Source organism: Zalophus californianus, chromosome 12, assembly GCF_009762305.2.
Source record: "Zalophus californianus isolate mZalCal1 chromosome 12, mZalCal1.pri.v2, whole genome shotgun sequence".
In the NCBI taxonomy this organism is placed as follows: Eukaryota; Metazoa; Chordata; class Mammalia; order Carnivora; family Otariidae; genus Zalophus; species Zalophus californianus.
In genome coordinates this window covers 78076570-78097659 of record NC_045606.1, presented here as the reverse complement: position 1 = coordinate 78097659, position 21090 = coordinate 78076570, and the positions used below count along the sequence as shown (strand labels likewise).

General features: G+C 37.5%; 1 protein-coding gene across 1 annotated transcript in view; it reads left to right on the top strand.

Moving 5' to 3' along the window:
* Nucleotides 1–21090, top strand: part of CADPS2 (calcium dependent secretion activator 2) — a 509442-nt gene that overhangs the window by 468639 nt on the left and 19713 nt on the right. The window contains 3 exon segments of the mRNA XM_027573409.2: nucleotides 2861–2944; nucleotides 3050–3082; nucleotides 14294–14401. Coding sequence (XP_027429210.1) covers nucleotides 2861–2944; nucleotides 3050–3082; nucleotides 14294–14401 — 225 coding nt within the window.

Genomic DNA, 21090 nt, shown 5'->3' with positions numbered 1-21090 from the left:
GCAAAGAATGTTGTGACACGGATGCAGCAGCCCAGTCCTCGTGTAGGATTTACACAGATACGACCCAGTGCTGCTTAGGAACCTGGTGTCCTAAAACCATCCACCAAGAGTTGCTTCCCCAAGTGTCATTTTATCCCCTCCATGCTGCCATCCAGAAGCTAGCTCAGCTCCTGTACCACCTGGGAGCTTACGGACATCATCCGGTTAGAGGTCATACTTTCCCTCGTGTTTCAGTTACACTGTTTACCCATCTCTACTGGCCCTTAAAACGTTCTGCCTGTCAGGACCAGTAGTATACATGTCTGTCTCTCCCGCTAGTTTGTATGTTCCTGGAACGAAAGAAAGCAAAGGTCAAAGATTCATATTGTCTCTTTCCCACATTAGGGGCTCAATAATAACAAAATGACATTTACTGAGTGCTGATATGTTGGGCACATGACTTATTTCATTTAATGCTTACAACTGTGTACCCCTAATGGTAAAGAACATGAGCTTTGGAGCCAGACCACCTGTGTTCAAAGCCTCCTTCCCATGCTGTCAACCAAACACCCTTGAAACAGGTGGGATTTTAACGCAGGTCTCATTTACATCCTCAACTCTGTTCTACCTCAGTAGATATCTTTTAATTGAATTAGACCCATTGGCCAATAACCAAACTCATTATTACTCCTTAGCACTAAACAATCCTAAGGCTACCCCCACTAACTTGTGACTTTTTAGACCTATTACATAGGTTTTTAGACCTATGTAATGGATAGTGATTTACCTAATCATATCAATAATATTAACTCTTTACATTTCTTTAGTATTTTGCTGTTTTCACAGTCCTTTCACATAAATCATCTCAACTGGTCTTCACTGATCCTTGTGAGATGGACAGGTTGGATGGCTGTCATTTTCCCCCCTTCGACTGATGAGTACGCTAAAGCTAGAGAAGCTCAAGGCTTGACCATTGCCCTATAGCCAGAGATTGTCAGGGCCACAGTTGAACTAAGATCTTCTAAATCTGTCCACAGGGTTCTTGCCTCTACCTTGCCTTGTCCCCCAGCACCACTTACGTGTGTACGCACACACTCACTTGAGGGCACCAAGAACCAGGTGCTGTGCTAGAGCCTTCACTGGCTCAGGTAGTCTGGTAACCATAGCAATTGTCGCACTCCTCATGGCAAATGAGATCACCCAGCACACACTGGCTCTCAAGATTTGAGTTAGAAGAGATGAGGCATTTTCCACAGAGGGCCATTAAGTTTGGAATTCCCTTTCCCTGGTCTGACATAGCCCTGGAGTATTGGTCTTCTGGGTCTTTGCAAACCACATCAAGTTGAGTTAGCCAGCTGTGGTTGGTAAGACATCCTAATGGGCAGGAAGAAAGTGCTAAATTGACTTTTAGTTGTGAGCAATTTGTAATTTTGTGTTTTTTGCTGTTTATATCCCTTAGGACAACTAACGAGCCATACATAATTTTCATTCTTTAAAAATACGATTTTAGTCAGCAGTTTGCATGATTTTGTTTCTGTGTTCTTACATCATGTCGCACATGATGTGATGGAGAAACCTATAGGGAAGTTTTTGTTTCTTTTGCATAAACTATTTTGCAGTAATTGACCAGCCATAGAGAAAAGATTATCTCCTGTGCATGCTCAGTGAGTTCTCTGGTCACCAGAGACCAATAAGCTGTGTCCCTAGAACTATTATCACTTTGTTGAAGAAGCTGCTATGTGAACAAAAACCAGCCTTCGTTAATTTCCCTTTTTGTATTTAAAAAAACCTTGTCAGTATTTCCCCTTTGGGAGTATATAATTTGTCAATAGTGCATATTATTTTAGTTCTAAAGAGGAAAGATGCACAGCAGTAAATTCCTACTAATTTCTTTTCTTAGTGCCAGATCTTAGTGCTTCCACTCAGTGAAATATAATTCCCCACATGTTTAATCATATTATGGTATATATGTCTTAAATTTAACTTCAGAGAAATATAAAATTGTAGAAATGTAAAACACTTGAGATGAATTTTAATTCCACACCACCCACAGTGCACGCACGCGTGTACACACACCACACACACACCCCCCCACACACACACACACACACACACACTCAACCACACACACACACACACACACACACACACACTAACTGCTAGAAGAACTGATGGGTGCAATGGTTGGCCTGAGCCCACATAGTAGTCATTGTGGAATCAGGAGCTTATATTAAGCTCAATCTAGTGCTCTTTCCCTCATGGCCTGCAGAGTGTTTATCTGTTTTAGCTCTCCAACTGCTTTGTAAGCTTCTGAAAGCAGATTTGGTCCTTGTATGTCCTCATTAGAGCTGCTTGGTCAATGCCTGTTAACCAATGTTGGACTTTGTTACCATGTTACAGGAGCCTCAACTGTTACACATTCCTTCCATTATCTGGTCATTTTGATTCAACCTCTTCTGTAGATAGAAAAAGTTGGGGAATGGTCAAGTGATCTATGATAGAAAGGAATCTGATTACACTTGGCCATCATTGCTTCTAAACATCTCTCCTGAAGTTGAAAATTGTTTTAAGGAATAGTCTCAGGAATTTCAAGTTATTTATCAGTGGTTAAAATTATCACACATGTTTGGTGACCAGGCTGCTATTACATGTTATTCTTTTATCTTAAAACAAAAAAACAAAAAAACACTTTATTATTTCCAGCAATAGAAAAGGACCTTAGAGCTCATCCTCAAAATGGAAGAGTAAACATTACAAGTCAGCCTCTTGACTGTCAGTTTATTCATCGTGGACTTTTGTGGTGTGGGAGAAGTTGGTCCAAAAATTATTTGCCTTGTTATTAATTTGTAATATTCTAAATACTCACTATAAACAATTACAGTTTGTTTCAGTGTTGGAAGGGGTGTTATCTAAGCTGTCAAGATACGATGAAGGCACTTTCTTTTCATCCATTCTGTCATTCACTGTAAGTATTTGAGTGAGTTCTCTTCTGCTGTCTTTTGGCTGTTGTCATAGTACTTATCCAACAGTTAAGAAAATAATTCTCATAATTATCTCTTTTCCACTTAAGGTGAAAGCAGCTGCAAAATATGTCGATGTTCCAGTAAGTATTTTTTATTTGCTTTTAAAAACTCTGTATGTGTGTGTATAATTCTTTTTAAAATAATTATGGTTTACCAGTTTTATTTCAAATCTTTAAAGCATTGAGTGTCATTCCCTCAGGCAGCAGTTTATTTTCCTTAAGCAAGTGCTAACCCTCGTAAGAAGGCTTGACGTGTGATTATTTCAGTGTACTTTTTCCATTTTAACTTGGGAACTTTTATGGAGGTCAAGTCATTACAAGAACATGTCAGCTCAGTTGCAGAGGATTGTTCTAATACTCTAGGACCGGGTAGTGAATGCCTCATACTATTTATAGAAAAATGCTCACTCTCTCTTCCCTTTGTATGGAAGCTGTAACAGGTTTCTTATAGGAGTTAAAGTGACAATAAAGATGAACCAGTTAAGGAACTAGTTTTCTAAATACAGAAGTGTTATAAATCAATATTCACCTATTTTAGCATTTGGTGTTTTGCACAATGCTTGGGAAATAATTCATAACCTGTAAATCTGTTCAAAGATTAGGATACCATGAGCTACAATTATAGAAAATTCACATGATAAATATAATCAACAAGTTAGTGCAGCATTTTTAAATTGATAATCCTAACAAATTACTTTTTGCCTTCATCCTATTATCACATAAGTGATCAAGGCCTAATATGTTCTCTTTAATCATATATCTTGGCATGTATATCACTTTTCAAAGAATTTGAGCACAATGAAAATAAAACTTACAAATTAAAACTAAATGGAATATAAATCATCTCATCTTTGCTTAAGATTGTGCTTGGGTAACATCACATCTAGATTGTCATTATGAATGTCAGTGGTTTAAGGACTGGCAAACTGTGTAGCAGTTGTAGATAGCTCTTATTTTAAAATGCAGAACCAGGGGCGCCTGGGTGGCTCAGTTGGTTTAAGCGACTGCCTTCGGCTCGGGTCATGATCCTGGAGTCCTGGGATCGTGTCCCACATCAGGCTCCCGGCTCAGCAGGGAGTCTGCTTCTCTCTCTGACCCTCTTCCCTCTCGTGCTCTCTCTCTCTCTTTCTCACTCTCTCAAATAAATAAATAAAATCTTAAAAAAAAATGCAGAACCAAAATTTTATACTATGGACTAAATAGTCCCCAGATTTATTGCTGCCTATAATTATTATAAATGGATAATTTTTCTTTTTTCATCATGATAAATGTACTCTTTAATCTGCATCCCCTACTCCCCCATCCACCCACCCACCACCCCTCTGGTAACTATCCGTTTGTTCCCTGTAGTTAAGAGTATAAATGGATATTTTAAGTGAAAAGGCCATGGACTTTCCTGCCTTTGCATAAGGTTTCTTTGGAACAAGGCTTTTTTATTTCACAAATGATTCCCGAAGAATTTTTGGTATACTCCTTGTCTTGTGCCTCGAATCAGAAAATCAGCACTGGGCAATAAGCAGAAATAATCACAGGTGTAGGGTCTTGCAAAATGACAGCACAAAAGAGAGAAAGGGAAAATTAAGGAGAGTTTATATTTCCTATCTTAAAAAAGAAAGAGACAAATCATCATAGGAAACACATGAAATTCATTGGAATTCCTAACATGTTTTATAATACAGCTTTGTTTTTATTTTGAAATACAAGTGGAATTGGACACCATAAATATTTCTGTTCTTAGGGCTTTTGAAGTTTTTTTTTTTTTTAAGACTTTTTTAATCTGTGTTTTTGAGAGAGCACGAGTGGGGGGGGCAGAGGAAGAAGGGGAGAGAATCTCAGACTCCACACTGAGTGGAGAAGCCCAACTCGGGGCTCAGTCGCATGGCCCCTGAGATTATTACCTGAGCCAAAACCAGGAGCTGGATATTTAACCAACTGCACCACCCAGGCACCGCAGGGATTTTGAAGTTCTTAATTTGACAGTGTACTAGATCTGTTAGGCCTTATTATAGAGCTTCAGAGTTGACAGATACAGAAGGTGGTTCATTCATTCTCCTTCTCAATGCAGAAACTGCCTTTTCTGATATCCCTCACAAAGATTCATTTCAGGCTCTTTTAATTTTCTCAGTGATTACAGGCTTACCATAAGACAGCCTCCTCTTATGTTTAATGAGTTGAAATTCTGTACCTCTGTGAATTCTACCTTGGTTCTAATCCCTCTTCTGCATGATAGCCCTTCAAATACTTGATGATAATTAATCATGCCTCCTCTTCCCAAAGGATATGGCTATTCAAAGCGATATATTGTCTGAGGAATTCTTATTTTCTGTATTAGACATCTTTAATTTCTTCACTGAACTCACTAATTATTTATTTATTTAACACTAAGTGCTGGGTCCCGGGCTTACATGATGAAACTATACATTGACTCCCCTCAAGCCATTCAGTGTCTAGGATGAAAGAGATAGAGAAACAGACATACATTAAAACAGCTACAGCAACTATACCCAAGCTCTTTATCATGCCAGTCACTCTTCACTCTCCAGATGGATTCAGCTTACCTGTGTCATTATGAAATCACGTAGCCCTACTGCCCCAGCAGAGCACGCTAAACCTTAGACATGGTCTGGTCATGGCAGATTACTAAGGGAGGATTTTCTCCCTCAGATCTGGACATTACACCTCTATTACTGATGCCTGTGAATATTAACTTCAGCAGCCAGAAGTTGCTGTTGACTGTTAACTTTTTTATGCTAAAACCCCAGCAAATGTGCCTCTCTAAAGCAGTCTTTTAAGGAGAACCTCATGAGGAAAAAGGACACTGGTTCGTCTTTCACAAAAACTAACTCAAAGCTGATCAAAAACCTGCCAGTAAAATGCAGATGATAAAACTTCTAGAAGAAAACATAGGAGAAAATATATGTGGTCTTGGGTTTGGTGATGAGGTTTTTAGGTCCAACACCAAAAACATCCATGAAAAACTATGTAAATTGGACTTAATAATTAACTACTTCTGTACTTTTAAGAGAATGAAAAGCCAGAGACACATATTTGGTAAAGAACTTGTATCTAACAAATACAGTGGCCTGAAGGAGCACATGCACTCCAATGTTTATAGCAGCAATGTCCACAATAGCCAAACTATGGAAAGAGCCTAGATGTCCATCAATAGATGATGAATGGATAAAGAAGATGTGGTACACACACACACACACACACACACACACACACACACACACACACACACAATGGAATATTATGCAGCCATCAAAAAATGAAATCTTGCCATTTGCAACAACGTGGATGGAACTAGAGGGTATTATGCTAAGTGAAATAAGTCAATCAGAGAAAGACAAGTATCATATGATCTCACTGATATGAGGAATTTGAGAAACAAAACAGAGGATCATAGGGGAAGGGAGGGAAAAATGAAACAAGACGAAACCAGAGAGGGAGACAAACCATAAGAGACTCTTAATCTCAGGAAACAAACTGAGGGTTGCCGGAGTGGTGGGGGGTGGGAAGGATGGGGTGGCTGGTGATGGACACTGGGGAGGGTATGTGCTATGGTGAACACTGTGAATTGTGTAAGACTGATGAATCACAGACCTGTACCCCTGAAACAAATAATACATTATGTGTTAATAAAAAAAAATTTAAAAAAAGAACTTGTATCTAAAATGAACAGAGAACTCTTAATACTCAACAATAAAAAAAACAACCCAATTTGAAAAATGGCAAAAAATCAGAATAGACACTATAACAAAGACATACAGCTATCAAATAAACATACGAAAAGGTGCTTAATGTCATTTGTTGTTAGGGAAATGCAAGTTAAAACAATGAGGTACCACTACCTACCTCTTAGTGTGGCTAAAATTTAAATTTAAAAAAAATTGACAATAGCAAGATGTTGACAAGGGACTCTCATTCATCGCTCATGCAAACGGAATATGGTACAGCCACTTTGGAAGACTGGCAGTTTGTTACAAAGCTGAACAATCTTACCATGCAAGCTACCAATTGCACTTCTAGGTATTTATCCAACTGATTTGAAAATTGTACATCCACACCAAAACCTGCACACAAATATTCCTACCAAACTTATTCAGAATCGCCAAAAATTGGAAGCAACCAAAATATCCGTCAATAGATGAATGAGACAATTGGAATATATATCCAGGAAAAAAAAAAAGGAAAGAAAAAAGAAAAGAAAAAAGAAATTAGCTAACAGGCCACACAAAATATAGATGAATCTTAAAGGCCTATTGCCAAGTGAAGGAAGCCAGTCTGAGAAGGCTACATACTATATGATTCCATTTATATCACCTTCTAGTACAGGCAGAACTATAAAGATTATAAAACAGATTAGCAGTTGCCATAAGTTCAAGGTCAGTGAAGCAACTAGGTGAAGCCCAGGAAACTTTTAGGGGCAGTAAAGCTATTCTGGGTGACACTGTAATGGTTACATGATATTATGTATTTGTACTTAACTTTACGGAGGCGCCTGGGTGACTCAGTCGTTAAGCGTCTGCCTTCAGCTCAGGTCATGATCCCAGGGTCCTGGGATCGAGCCCCGCATCGGGCTCCCTGCACAGGGGGAAGTCTGCTTCTCCCTCTCCCACTCCCCCTGCTTGTGTTCCCTCTCTCACTGTGTCTCTCTCTGTCAAATAAATAAAATCTTAAAAAAAAAAAAAAACAGCAAAGATTGAACCTGAACATGGGCAAATTTTTAAAAGATCAATTAGGATATCATGGAATCCCAGGACAGAAAAGAGATTGTGATTTTTTAAAAATCTAATTCTATTGCAAATGTGTGGAATAACCTCACTGAAAAAGATGGAGGAAAAAGTGCTGATTTGAGTGACATTGGAAATGACTGGAGTCTGTAATAATAAAGGAGAATGGAACTGTACATAAGCATGGTGGTCTAGTTGATCAAGTGTTTCCCCACAGGCTAACAAGTCAGAAACCACTGTGCCTATCGTTCACTAGAAGTGAACGATTAAGTTCAGGGACAGTGTTTGGTGAAAGCCAAGTTTCTCACTGTTGGAATAAGAGGTTGGAGACGAGGAGGAGGCTAGAATGGTCTGTGTGGTAATTGATTAGAGTTGGAGACATTAGTGTGAACTTGTCTTGAGCTTAACATAGAGCCGGTTGCATGTAGAAATATTTATATATGCATATATTTAATTGGCTTGTTAACTGAGAGAGCCCAGAAGCAACAATACCCCAGCAGCACCCACCACACCTAGTGCCCAGCCCTTAGTATCTGATCTCACGTAAAGTGAATCAGGACTCTTTGGAGAAATGGCAGATTCTAGGACTGGGGCAGCAAATATATAAGATGAGCTTGGGGCATCTTATAGCGACAGAAAGTAAGGAAGTGTTTAAAAAAAAAAAAACCCACAATGATAGGGGATATGTTAAAGAGACACAGGAGGCATCTAAAAGAGCTCCCAATGGCCTGAGCTAGATCATTTGAGCAAGTAAGTAAGGTCGGTAGTATTAGATTATAATCCAAAGTATAAAATAAACATCCATTAGTCCACACTCATACAAGTAAATGTTTGAGCAAACAAATGGCGAGAAAGATAAATCTCCCTTACAGAAGACTTCCCAATAATTAGTGTAGATACTTTAGTCACAAGGAGACAGCTTAACCCCCCACAACTTAAGGTTGTGCATAGTGACTTCCTATGAGTAGTATAGTATGAGAAGGAGGGAGAGATGGGGGTGGGGGTGTGTGATAGATTTATCATGGAAACACCTGACAAATACTACCTCAGCCAATTGATTGAGGTCAACAGCAAGAATGATAAGTTATGTTGATAGTATTTCCTCTTAATACTCTGTGGTCTTCTTCCAAAAAACCTGTAACTCCAGTGTAATCATGATAGGTATTGCTCCTTTGTCTACAGTATTTTTTTCTAGTTCTTCTAGAGAGAAGCAAAACGCTTATCTAGGAAGGGCAAGTTTTTCTGCTTTCCAATTTGGAGTCAAAATGTATAATACTGTTAATGGAATTTTGAATACTGCTGAATTTAACAAAGAGAAGGGTGAGTCTGGCCACTTCACTGCTTGAAAAAATAGGTTGGAGGGTTGGTTGGTTTGTTTGTTTCCTAAGAACAATGAATTTTTTCATTGTTTTAAAAAAGTTAGATAAACTATTAGAAAATCTTGAAAACTTTATATCCTTGTGACGGTTTCATTGTTCACATTTCTCTCCCTGCCCCCCTCCCCGCTTTTATGAATTATTCCTCTTCCTGGGCTTCTGTAATATTTAAGATGGGATAAATCTAGTTTGAAGCCTTCAGTTCTGTTTATTTCCTTTGCTTTTCTATGTGAATACAATGTAATTATTCTACTTTGTACAAAATTGGTAAAATACATATTTTTACAACCTAATCATCATAGATATACTCAAACCTATTTTTTTAGGTTTTTGAGAATATATAATCTACTTAACCTACTGAAAATTCTTTTTAAAAGCTTTAAGAACGTTTTCATTCAGATGGAAAACTGTAGAAATTGCTGCGTGAATGCCAAAGTAATAAAGAATCTATTACACAGTGAAAGATATGTATTGTTGTTAAAAATACGTGGGATAAGTTCTGTGTTTGTAGAATTATGTCCTGCGTTCCCTGATGATCAGTTACAGACTACTTCTGAATCTGCAGTGCTGGAGCTGAGATAGAAATTGCTATTACAATTTCAAACTGAGACCTGCAGTTGTTTTAAATCTCACAAGATTCATATGTGCAGATTATCATAAACCAGGATAGCACAGTTCCACTCTTGATCGTTTCTTCAAGGCAAGTTTTGTAGGTTATGAGAAGTGCACTTTCAAATTAAGTCATTTATGCTGCAGCTTCTAGTTCATCTTTGAGACAGGAATAGTATATTTAAAAAATTGTCTCCATGGTGTAAATAGACACCATGACAGTGTTTGCATAGTGTATTGTTAACCTTCCGTGGAAGGTTAAGCGGCTTCTCCTGCATCTAAATACGTTGCTGTGCAAACTGACTGCAGCATTGCACGCACCTACCCATGGACCGGGAGAGTGAAGACTTGCACCTGTGGGATTACGTGTAGCAGCAGGAAGTCAGAGCATTTGCAGTGTATAATTAACAAGGAATTTTTTTTTCTCTCAACAGCATTTTCATCTCACTAGGTTAACTAGTGATTAATGGCTGAAAAAAATTTGCTGGAGCCTGCACCCTTACCTAAACTTATTCACTCACTGGTGTATTCTGTTACTTCGGCAGCCAGTGTCAGGGGCACTCACCTGACCATACTTCACTTCCTTCCACATTTATTGATTTCTTGTTGCTCAGGGGGAAAGTTTTTAGATGTTTGTGTCCTTTTACTATAACTTTGTTTCCTCAATTTTGTTCTTTTTTTTTTAAATCAAATTAGAATTTGAGAATTCCTATTTTGATTTAGAGATTACTATCCTAATAAACAAGATGGAGGAGTTAGTGCTTGGTGAACCAAGGATCTCAGAGCTTGAAATGGGGGAATGAGAAAAAGCATTGACTCTAAGGGGCATTTAATCCATAGAGTGCTTGCTACGTGGTTTTTAATTGTTCTTCTCCCCTATTCGTTAAGAAAATTATAATTACCAATACAGAAAAGATTTCTAAATATAGCTCTCTAGAACACAATATTCTTGATTGGAAAAAAAAAAAACTCATCCAAATTGACAGTTCCTGAAGCTTACCAGATGTCTGCTTTGCTAAGGCCAGTGGACACCCACCTGCACCAGCACATGTAGCAATTCGTTGTCTCTGCCAAGCAGTCACGTGCATCCCATTCATTGACACACACAAAAAAAAAACCCCCAAAACTCAAGTGTTTAGTTTTTACTTTTTAGCGAAACTTCATTTCCTAATAAGTGACCATGTAATGTTGAAATTAAATGCATAACATGTAATAATGGAATTAGATGCAGTGACTTCCAAAGTATGTAAATTTTACTGCCATAAAACAAGTCTTTGCACAAAGAAGCGCTGAACCAGTGATAATGTCTTCTATCCAAACACATTTGTACTGTAAGTAGAAACTGTTTAAAAGGAAAATTGCATCTTTTCCAGCAATTTATCAGAGATAATTACCCTTCATACGCTAAAAGAAGGATAAAGAACTATAATTCTAATTGGTAAATGTCACCAATTGTTGCAGTTATTCTTACTTGTGTATATTCTTTTAATGATTATAGTCTCATGCCACAGCTACATGAAAATATATTCACTAGGTGTGAAATTCCCATATGTCACAGTTTCAAGAATAGGTAAACAGCTCAAAGATAAAAGAAATAATGCTAATGAGAAATGTAAGAATTCAACGTTTTGTTTTCCAGGCAAGTGGATCTTAATTTGCCAAAAGGGGAGAAAATATCATTAAAAAAAAAAAAAGATAAGCACTTAATTTGGTTGAAATAAACTTTTAAATGAGCTTGGCTTCACACCCTCAACCAGAGATTCCTACTTCCGTAGGAAGTGTAGAAGGGTCTCAACCTACAGATTTCAGTATCATATCCCTTGGGTCTGCCTAAGGGACCAGCATTTAATTTTCTTTTAGGCTTAAACTGTAAAGTGTTTGTTAGCTTTAGATGTTAGAAGATAAACTCCTCCTGGATGGGGTTTCATTGTTGTCGAATGTTACCTTGAAAGAGGTCAAAGAAACAGGGCAAAAGACCTTAGAATCTATGGCACGTGTTTAAAGTCCCCATTCCCCTGTCTTCCCAGCTATAGCTTAGTTTCCAATGAGTCTGATGGGTCAAGTGATTGACTAGATTCAATTTGTAAGCCGACTCTTCTGTCAAAAGAAATAAAAATGGGGTTGGCAGGGGGGAAAATGGTAGAGAAGGCAAGCCTCTCCTTTGCATGTTCTTTAAGTCCCAGTTTAGCTAAGCTGTGCCCAACTGCCTTGGTATTATACATAATACCTATATCATAGTAGTTTGTTTCCAAGCACCTGACTGAAGCTCAGATACTGAGCTACCTTCCTGTACACTACCCATTATACATAGAAAAGTGTTTTCTTGTCATTTTCATTCCGTGGAAGTATGTTTTCTGAATGTTCTCATTTTTTGGTGTTTTGACAAAGTTTGAGAAGCATGGAGAGAAGTACTTATCTTAATGGGTTAGCTGTCTTCAAGTATTAATAGTAGTAAACTTTGTGCAAATTACCTTGCTTCTTCGCTGGAAAAACTGATCTATAACACCTCCCCTCTCCCCTCAAAAAAGAAGAAACAACCTAGGTTTCTCTCTTGGTTAGCCTTGTCATTTTATTTAAACTTTCAAACATTGCTTAAGAGAATTATGTAGAAAAATAGTGAAGGAATGAATTTGATAAGGTTTGAAACACACTCCCTACATTGTATATGGACACTCTTCAAGAAAAGACCAGCGAAGACGTTTAAGTAGTTGTTTCAAATTATAACTAATAACTAAGTTTGTTACCTTGGGTCATGTTTGACCTTGAATTTACGTGGTATACATTTCCCTGTAGGCCAAAAATGAGAGCAGTAATAAGAGCTTCCTGTGATTCTCATTACCTAGAAATAACTTCATTACCAAAAAATCAAATCAGTTTTTATTGAGATGTCCATTGCCTATACTGGGCACTACTGGTAAAGAGATGGGTAGTTTTATCATTGTATATAACATATACTCCCCCCACCAAAGAAAGCGATAAGAACTTTTTGTCCTTCTTTTAAGAAGAAGCGCTACCACAACACTCAGAGGTATGCCTTGTGTTTCCTACAGTGATAATAGTTAAATTCTCTTTCACCTCATTTCTTTGCAAGATTTATTTCAGCAAAATGAGTCTGTTGATGGAGGTTATAAATACATTCTATGGATATGAAATGATACAAGACTGACTCATTTGGGCATCAGTTCTACCATTTTGTTATTAATGCCATATTCTAATCAAATGAATAACTCAGTACAGATAATGGATCAACCCCAAGTGTAGATCATTCAAAGGAGTACTTTTATTAACTAGTCTAGCTATTTGAAACTCAAAAAAGAACTAAAGATAAGTCCAGAAGGAAACTCTTTAGAAGCCATTCAGGTTTTTGTCCCTTCCTGGTACTGATTTTGTAGACTCAACCCTATCTGCTCTAACATTACAAGACACCAGATGTTGGGTAACTTTGGAAAGTTATCTAATTCACACTTTAGACCCCTCTTAGGAAATTGGTTCATCAATATTCTTTTTTTTGTTAAGAACTTTTTTTTTGAGAGAGAGAGAGAATGAGATATATAGAGAGAGAGCCTGAGGGTCAGAGGGAGAAGCAGACTCCCTGCTGAGCAGGGAGCCCAATGCGGGACTCGATCCTGGGACTCCAGGATCGTGACCTGAGCCGAAGGCAGTCACTTAACCAACTGAGCCACCCAGGTGCCCGGTTCATCAATATTCGTATTGTATTTCTAAAATAAAATAGATCTTTGAAATACTATTGATAAACAGGAATGAATAGAAGCAATGGATAATCCTCAAAATTTTGGTTTACATTTCAGTTTGTAATATCAATTAAATTTTTTGCCCAATATCTTCCTAATAATATTTTACTCAAATTAATAAGAAAATTTAGCTTATGTGCCTTGAGCACCTGGAGTAATTGAGGAGGGCAATCCAAGGAAAACTAACATTTTTGTTTTTAATATATGTGGATAACCAGCCAGAGATAGTGACAATAAATTATATTGGCAATTAGGAAATGATTATTTCAAGTGGGGACTTTTTTAAAAAATGCATTCATTTATACTTGGCATATTAACCTTTCAAGATAGCCCTTAAAGAAAAAAGATACCTAGGGGCACCTGGGTGGCTCGGTCGTTAAGCGTCTGCCTTCAGCTCAGGTCATGATCCCAGGGTCCTGGGATCGAGCCCCGCATTGGGTTCCCTGCTCTGCAGGAAGCCTGCTTCTCCCTCTCCCACTCTCCCTGCTTGTGTTCCCTCTCTCGCTGTCTCTCTCTCTGTCAAATAAATAAATAAAATCTTTAAAAAAAAAATATCTAGTAGTTTACAACCACATGTCTCTACTCCTTTTAGTAATGATGAATAACTATGACCTCAAGTTACATACATCAATAATAAACTTTTATTTATTTTAATTATGGAATTTACTGAAGATGCTCATTGTCGATTTTGGTCTTGAGCATATTTTACTAATGTAACTTTGAAATGATATAGTGACTTATTTTCTAAGGTTGTGATTAAATGGTATTTTCACAACTGAGACCTGATATTTTATTCCCCATGCTTTTCCCCCACAACAGAAACCAGGAATGGATCTGGCAGACACCTATATTATGTTTGTTCGGCAAAACCAGGATATTCTTCGAGAAAAGATCAATGAGGAAATGTATATAGAAAAGCTGTTTGATGTAAGTAACTGCCCTTGCGAGGCTTCCTGGCATCATAGAAATATGTGCAGGAAAAAATTGCATTTTGATGGTATGCTTGTAAAGCAGACTCCTTTTCTGATCCTTTTTCTTCTATGCCGCTAATATAGTTGATAATTTTATTTCTCTGTTGACAGAAGCCTTAATTGGCTTCTTTTGTACATGAAAACTGTCACTGTTAGAATGAGAGTCTCAAAAACCGTCTAAGGTTAATTTTAGCAGCAGGACGATAACCAGTTTATCATTGTGTGCAGCATCATTTCACTCGCCCTTGCTGCATTCCATAAACAGAATCATGTTGTAATGGATTTGGCTCTTCCTATAAAAGTTTTTTGAGTCAATACAATGCTCTTTAGTCAAACAAAGACCTAAGCTGCAGTAAAGGGCAAATACCTGCCACTCTGCTGTTCTTGAGCATTTTTTTATCTTGATTTACAGCACTGATGCATGCCAACAATAGAACCCTGAAGTTTTATCAGGACAGAAGTCTTCATTTACCCATGGCAACTCCTAGCAATGGGGGATTGTGGTTTTAGAGAGCATGATCATTAAGTTTCATTTATCTGTAAAGGAAACTTAAGAGAGCAATCCATTTCAATCACAATGTTGTCACTCATTTGTAATTATTCAGCAGTCAAGTCAAAGGAAATGGGACTTTGCTGGGATGTAACTTCACATAACTCAGCACAGTGCTGATTCTGAAATGGAATATTTGTTTTGAACTGTATGTATTTATGTGCATCTCCCCTGCATTTTAGAAATGCTTTTCTGGCAGTTTCATTTAATTATGCAAGTGACTGCAAATGTTTTCATAACAGCAATTCACGGGCTTCGTGGTGACACTCAGCTGCAGCAGGTACAGAAGGTCTTGCTGCGTCATCCTCTCTGCCATGGTCTGTTGTGTCAGTGTTCACTGTTCATCAGATTGGGTGGTCAAAATGAGTCTTCCCTTTCAGATTGTGTGCTTCGGGCCTCTACCCAGGCTGTTTTACAATAAAAGTATCATCTGTTTTAATAAGCTAAGTGTTAATATGTGTGAAAAGAATGATTTCCTAAAAGCTTTGATGCCCTGCAGGGATAGAAAAATTATCATCTATCCAGCTGGCTGTTTTACAAAATACTGAAACCATATTAGCAACTTCTGCTTCCATTTGGTATTGCTCTGAATTTACAAGCATATGTTTTACTTCCAGATCCTCTTTTACTTTTTTTTGCTTATGTGGTAATTTTCAGCAATGTTGAACAGAATGGGAAAATCGGATTGATGTTATTCCGTTTATGTTTATTCTTGGTATAGCTGAAGTACGTATTCTATGATGAGAAAAGGTAGACTCATCTGGAAATAGGCCATTGTACGTAGGAGAGAGAGAGAGAGAGAGTGTGTGTGTGTGTGTGTGTGTCTTCAATTTTTCGTCTTGGTGACCTATTTACTACAAAGCTTGCCATCAGTTCATAACAGAGGTAGAATTTCTTTCTCTATCAAGATATTACCTACACTAACTCCCTCCCATTCACCAAACTTTTTTCAAAGACTTTTTGTGTGACCACAGTAACCAATGGAGCTAACTGAAGTGGATGCAAGGAGGCCAACATTAAAATTATGTCTAGTGTGGGGGAGCCAGGCTGGCTCAGTTGATAGAGCATGCAACTCTTGATCTCAGGGTTGTGAGTTCAAGCCCCATGTTGGGCATAGAGCTTACTTAAAAAAAAAAAAAAAAAAAAACGTAAAATTATGTCTAGTTTAATTGTCCTGGTTAGGTATACTTTTCTTTGATGCCTAACCATCTCATGGCTAAGTTTGCTTTTGAAAGGAACGCTTGACAAGCAATTCTGTTTTGGTTGTGAAGGTTTTGTCATTTTGCATATCCCCAGTAGAACACTGGACTTATTATTTGTAAAATAGTAATAATGTCCTTAAACATTCTAATATTTTTAAATTGCACATTTTTATTACTGTAATTAAAAATAAAAAGTAGACCCTAATTCTATTGATATGTCATCAAGAATAACATATATGAGGGGGTACTAAGAGCCCCTAATTAGCCAAGACTGAATTTGCCTCAATTATAGTTAGTAAATGAGAGGTTATCAAGTATGTGTTGAAAGGTAAAGCAGAATGTGTATCTTAAGCAACAGATCATTACTGAGAGACATTATATAATTATTGGAAATCCTCTTGGCTGGAGCTTAAAATAATATTGTTAGGTGTCAAGAAACAGTTGAAAATAATGACCCTATAAATACTGTTGGCAACCTTAGTCTATTACAGAAAAAAAAAGATGGAAGAGAACGATTTTACTCAGGCATCATGACAAACTTTTGCTATTCCAATTAAAGTAAGAAGTAAAAAGAAGGAAAGGAAAGGAAGGAAGGAAACAGAGACTCCTCACTTCAGATGCAAAGGAAAATGTGCACACACACATACGTGCCTATGCCCCCTACAGTGAATTAACACTTAGTGGTTTAACCAACTCAGATAAGGGTATAGGGGATCCACTTTCTGTCATGCAGTATGAGAGCTTCACTCCTTAAGAAGAACAGGCTTTTGGGCGCCTGGGTGGCTCAGTCGTTAGGCGTCTGCCTTCGGCTCAGGTCATGATCCCAGGGTCCTGGGATCGAGTCCCACATCGGGCTCCCTGCTCCGCGGGAAGTCTGCTTCTCCCTCTCCCAATCCCCCTGCTTGTGTTCCTGCTCTCACTATGTCTCTCTCTGTCAAATAAATAAATAAAATCTTTAAAAAAAAAAAAAACAGGCTTTGAACCCAAATGAGATTCGCTGAGTTTTGGAAACACCACAAATTGCAACAGTTTTATATCAAACAGTTATTCTGAAGTCACATATTCATCCTGTCTCCAATAGCAACACTTTAACACTTGCGTGTTTTACTAAGTAATCTTTTTTTCTGCATGATGCTCCACTCATGAAAAAAACTATTGAAAATTCTGGCAGACTTTCCCTGAGAGGAGTAGTTCTGGTGTTTCTGACCTCAAAAACTTTTTGATCAATTAAGCATCTTAATTGTTCCTGATATTTATAGTGAAATACTTTAGAGTTCTATTTAAATAACTGTACCAGTGACTAAGGCCAAATAATGACCATTATCCTAGATTTGTGTCCATTGTTTTGGGATGCACCGACAAAGGAGAATGGTACCTCCTACAGTTGTCCATATACAACCAAAGCCATCACCCAGGTCCTGAGCAGCTCACGCAGGTTATTATTATTGTTCTGGCCTCCATGAAAAGTGTTTTTGCTACTTATGTCCAAAGTCTTAAAGAGAGGGAGGATTAAAATTTGTATTATCTTCAAGGCCCTACATAGGATAATCTTAGGCTTCTACATTAAACCTTGAAATAGTAAAGCTAAACGTACCTTTGGAAGATCAAAAAAGTTAATATCAGGACAAATAACCAAGACATTCTACTTCATTCCATAAGTGGTTAAACATCTATAAAACGTTTTTTGCATAACAAATAATTTTTAAAAAGTCTAAATAAACGATGGCAGATTCGTGCTGTTCATAGAAGGAACTGAGTTTGTTTTAAGGTATATCCCTAATCTTCTCCAGTTATCAAAATAGTAATCCCAGCCCCAGCTGTCACCACCACCATTCCCACGGCACCTCCGTGTACCAGGCAGTGGGCTCGGTGCTTCACTCCTATCATTTCTAACCTGCAGAGCCAGATGCCATCATCCCCATTTATCCTTACTTTCAGGTTAAGGAATTTCCCACTCAGAGAAGATGAAGTGACTTGTTGAGTGTTGAATCAGACTTTGAAATTGCGTCTCTCCGATTTCAAAGTCTATGCTATCCCTACCATACCTTAGACTTACAAAATCTGTAATGGTAAAACAGTACTGTGGGGGGAGGGCTGGACCAGGAATCCACAAACGTTGTGTCACTTGCCTAAGACATAGTAGAGTTAGTACCTATAAACTGAAGAAATTGGTCTAGAATTCCATACGGTTTCTGAAATATCTTCCAGTTTTTAAACCAACTAAATTAAATTCATTTTAATTTTAGCAGTGGTAACAAAAATTAGTGGGCGGTTGAATGCTTAGTCTTGCACCCCACAGTAGCAATTTGTAAGTTTTTTTGTCATGGGCTGAGTGAAAGCAGGGTATCCCACCCATGAAGCAATAGCAAGTGCAATAGATAAGGTAGAAGAGAGATTCTGTATTAAAAATAGCTGTGCCGTATGACACTCTGTGTATCTACCACAAGGGCTCTGAACCCCAAATTTAGAAAATTAATTGGAACTTATCTATTCCATAGTCATGCAGAGTCTTCCTGTGTGACCAGAATATTTTAAACAGAGACCTTCTCTTCCTCTCAAATGGTCACTGTTACACATGCTATGTTTAAAATCTACATGTTAAATTTACATTTTCAGTTTAGAAAAATGTGTCTTCTCTGGATAAGAGAAATCTTAAGGAAGTTCTCCTGTAGTAAGATCATGGCTTCACCCAAAGGTTTTTCTGTTTTGTATGCAATCTCTCTTACCCCAGTGTGTTTTTTTCTTATATATATAAAACATTGCTGTCAGCAACCTTTGATAGTTTTTATCAAATCAAAAGCATCTACAACTTGTATGATCCCAATCCAGAAGTATGACAAAGATTTTCCAATTCTTAAGTTCCATTTTTAAAGTCTGCTGAGATGTTTCTTCCCACACACTCAGGCCTCCAGACACACAGTGGCAGCCACTGATGCCCATGTGTCAGGAGAGAGGCTGGGCAGTCCCTTCAGGGCTTTGCATCTCTGGGTTGGACCATGGTGATGTTTCCCAAGTCAAAACTGACATCTGCAGTAATTGCCCAAGAGCACCCTCTGTGGTCATTGCATAATGTCCAAGAATATCACAACCTGGAGGTAGTTAGGGGTTGACTAGAATACATTTTATTGTCCAGGATATACACTAAACCTACCTACCTCTCTAAACCTTTGTACATTTATTGGGCATTGCGCTTCTTGCGTCTCTTTGAAACAATTTCATTTCAGCTCTCATGTTGCTGAAGACACATCAGGGTGCAGTATTTAATTGGTAAATCATGCAGATTAAACTTTCTCTTGTGTTATAAACTGATTAAATAATTGTTGAAGAGTTTCATCTCAACTAGATTTTTTTAAAATATTGTGATGTCTTGTAAAATTAAAAGTAATTCTTTAAATGTTAATCAGTTATATTCATCTAAATAGTGTTTTATAAAGGATTAATTTCTCAGAACTTTCCTTGAAAAGAATTCTTTTCAGTGAAGAAACTCTAAATTAAACATTTTGAGAAAAATTGACCTAAACTGTCTAAATGAGTTCAGTAGCTATTTTAAGATATGAATATGAATTTTAAGATATATGAATTTTAGGATATAAAAAACTGAACCTATTACAAGAGAATATGTTTCTCAAAATAAAACTCATTTTCCATATCTGTGCTTTTGTCTCTGGATCCACTCCCAGATAAGAAAGAGCAGAAATGCTGAGTTTTTGAGTGTAGTGTTTCACATCAGTGACCAAACTCTGTGACTCAGGAATTTATCCATCCTCAGTAAGATCAACACTACTCTTCTTAACTTATTTAAAGATTCAATTTATTATCATGTTGATTTCATGAGAGTAGTTGAAATCAACAGAGCATGGGTAAGCGTGGCTGCTAGATACAACTTTCCTTTCCTTTGGATAAATTTCTTTGTGTGTGTAATCAGCCTCTTTATTGGGAATGTAGGCTGCAGCCCAGTAAGACTGAAGACTTCTTTGTCTTTCTGCATTTCTTATAATTCTAGGATATTAGAGGTATATTCTCTTATATGTGAATGTCGATTTAAAAATAGCCGTTTTCCTCTTTTGAATAATCATTGACTTTCAAATGACTAGGAAGTTGTTACATAAACTACATAAATTAGTGTAGATTCCCACTACAGAGGATTTTCTTTTTGGTGTTTTCTCTATATTAAAAGAATTCAGATGTCAGACATTAACTGTTGGACCATTATGCCCAACCATGATTTTCCTATCAACACTCAAAGATTAATATCACTCTCGTGTCATAACCATTATTTTCCTTCTTCATCAACAGAAAGGGATGTATAATGTAAGTCCAGTGATGTACTAGAGGCTAGCTGAGATAAAGTGTTTTCTAAACATGGTGATGTTATGTACCCTGGTACCTCACTGTGTACCAAAGGGAGATAAAAAGTTTGATCTCTGTTTGTGATCTCTGTTACCTTTAGCACTGTGTTATTTAGCTGCTGTGACACATTGTTTCCCAGGTGTTTTTGGGTTTTGTTTTGTTTTTTTTTATCATTGTTTGAATTTCTGGTTTGTCTTACCTACAGTATTTGGACTCACATTGAAATCGTGTGACCTCTTTTAAGATAGTCAAACTTGTTCCGTGGATTGCCTCACCTGCCTCAGGAAATGCCGTACAGAGCTTGCTCCTTAACTGTTTTTTTTTCCCCCTCAAAGTTTGTTTCTTTTTAAAACCTCTCCTCTCGAATTAAGCTGTCTGGTTCGTTTTTGTTAATAATCCTTATTTTAACGTGAAGTTATTATTTGTAAGTATAAGAATTTATAAAAGAATCTACTTTTGATGTACTGTAGGTGCCAAAATAGCTTTGGCAAGTCCAGACGCAGCTTAGAGCAGCCAAAGGCCCTCATTTGAATCTAAGCTGTT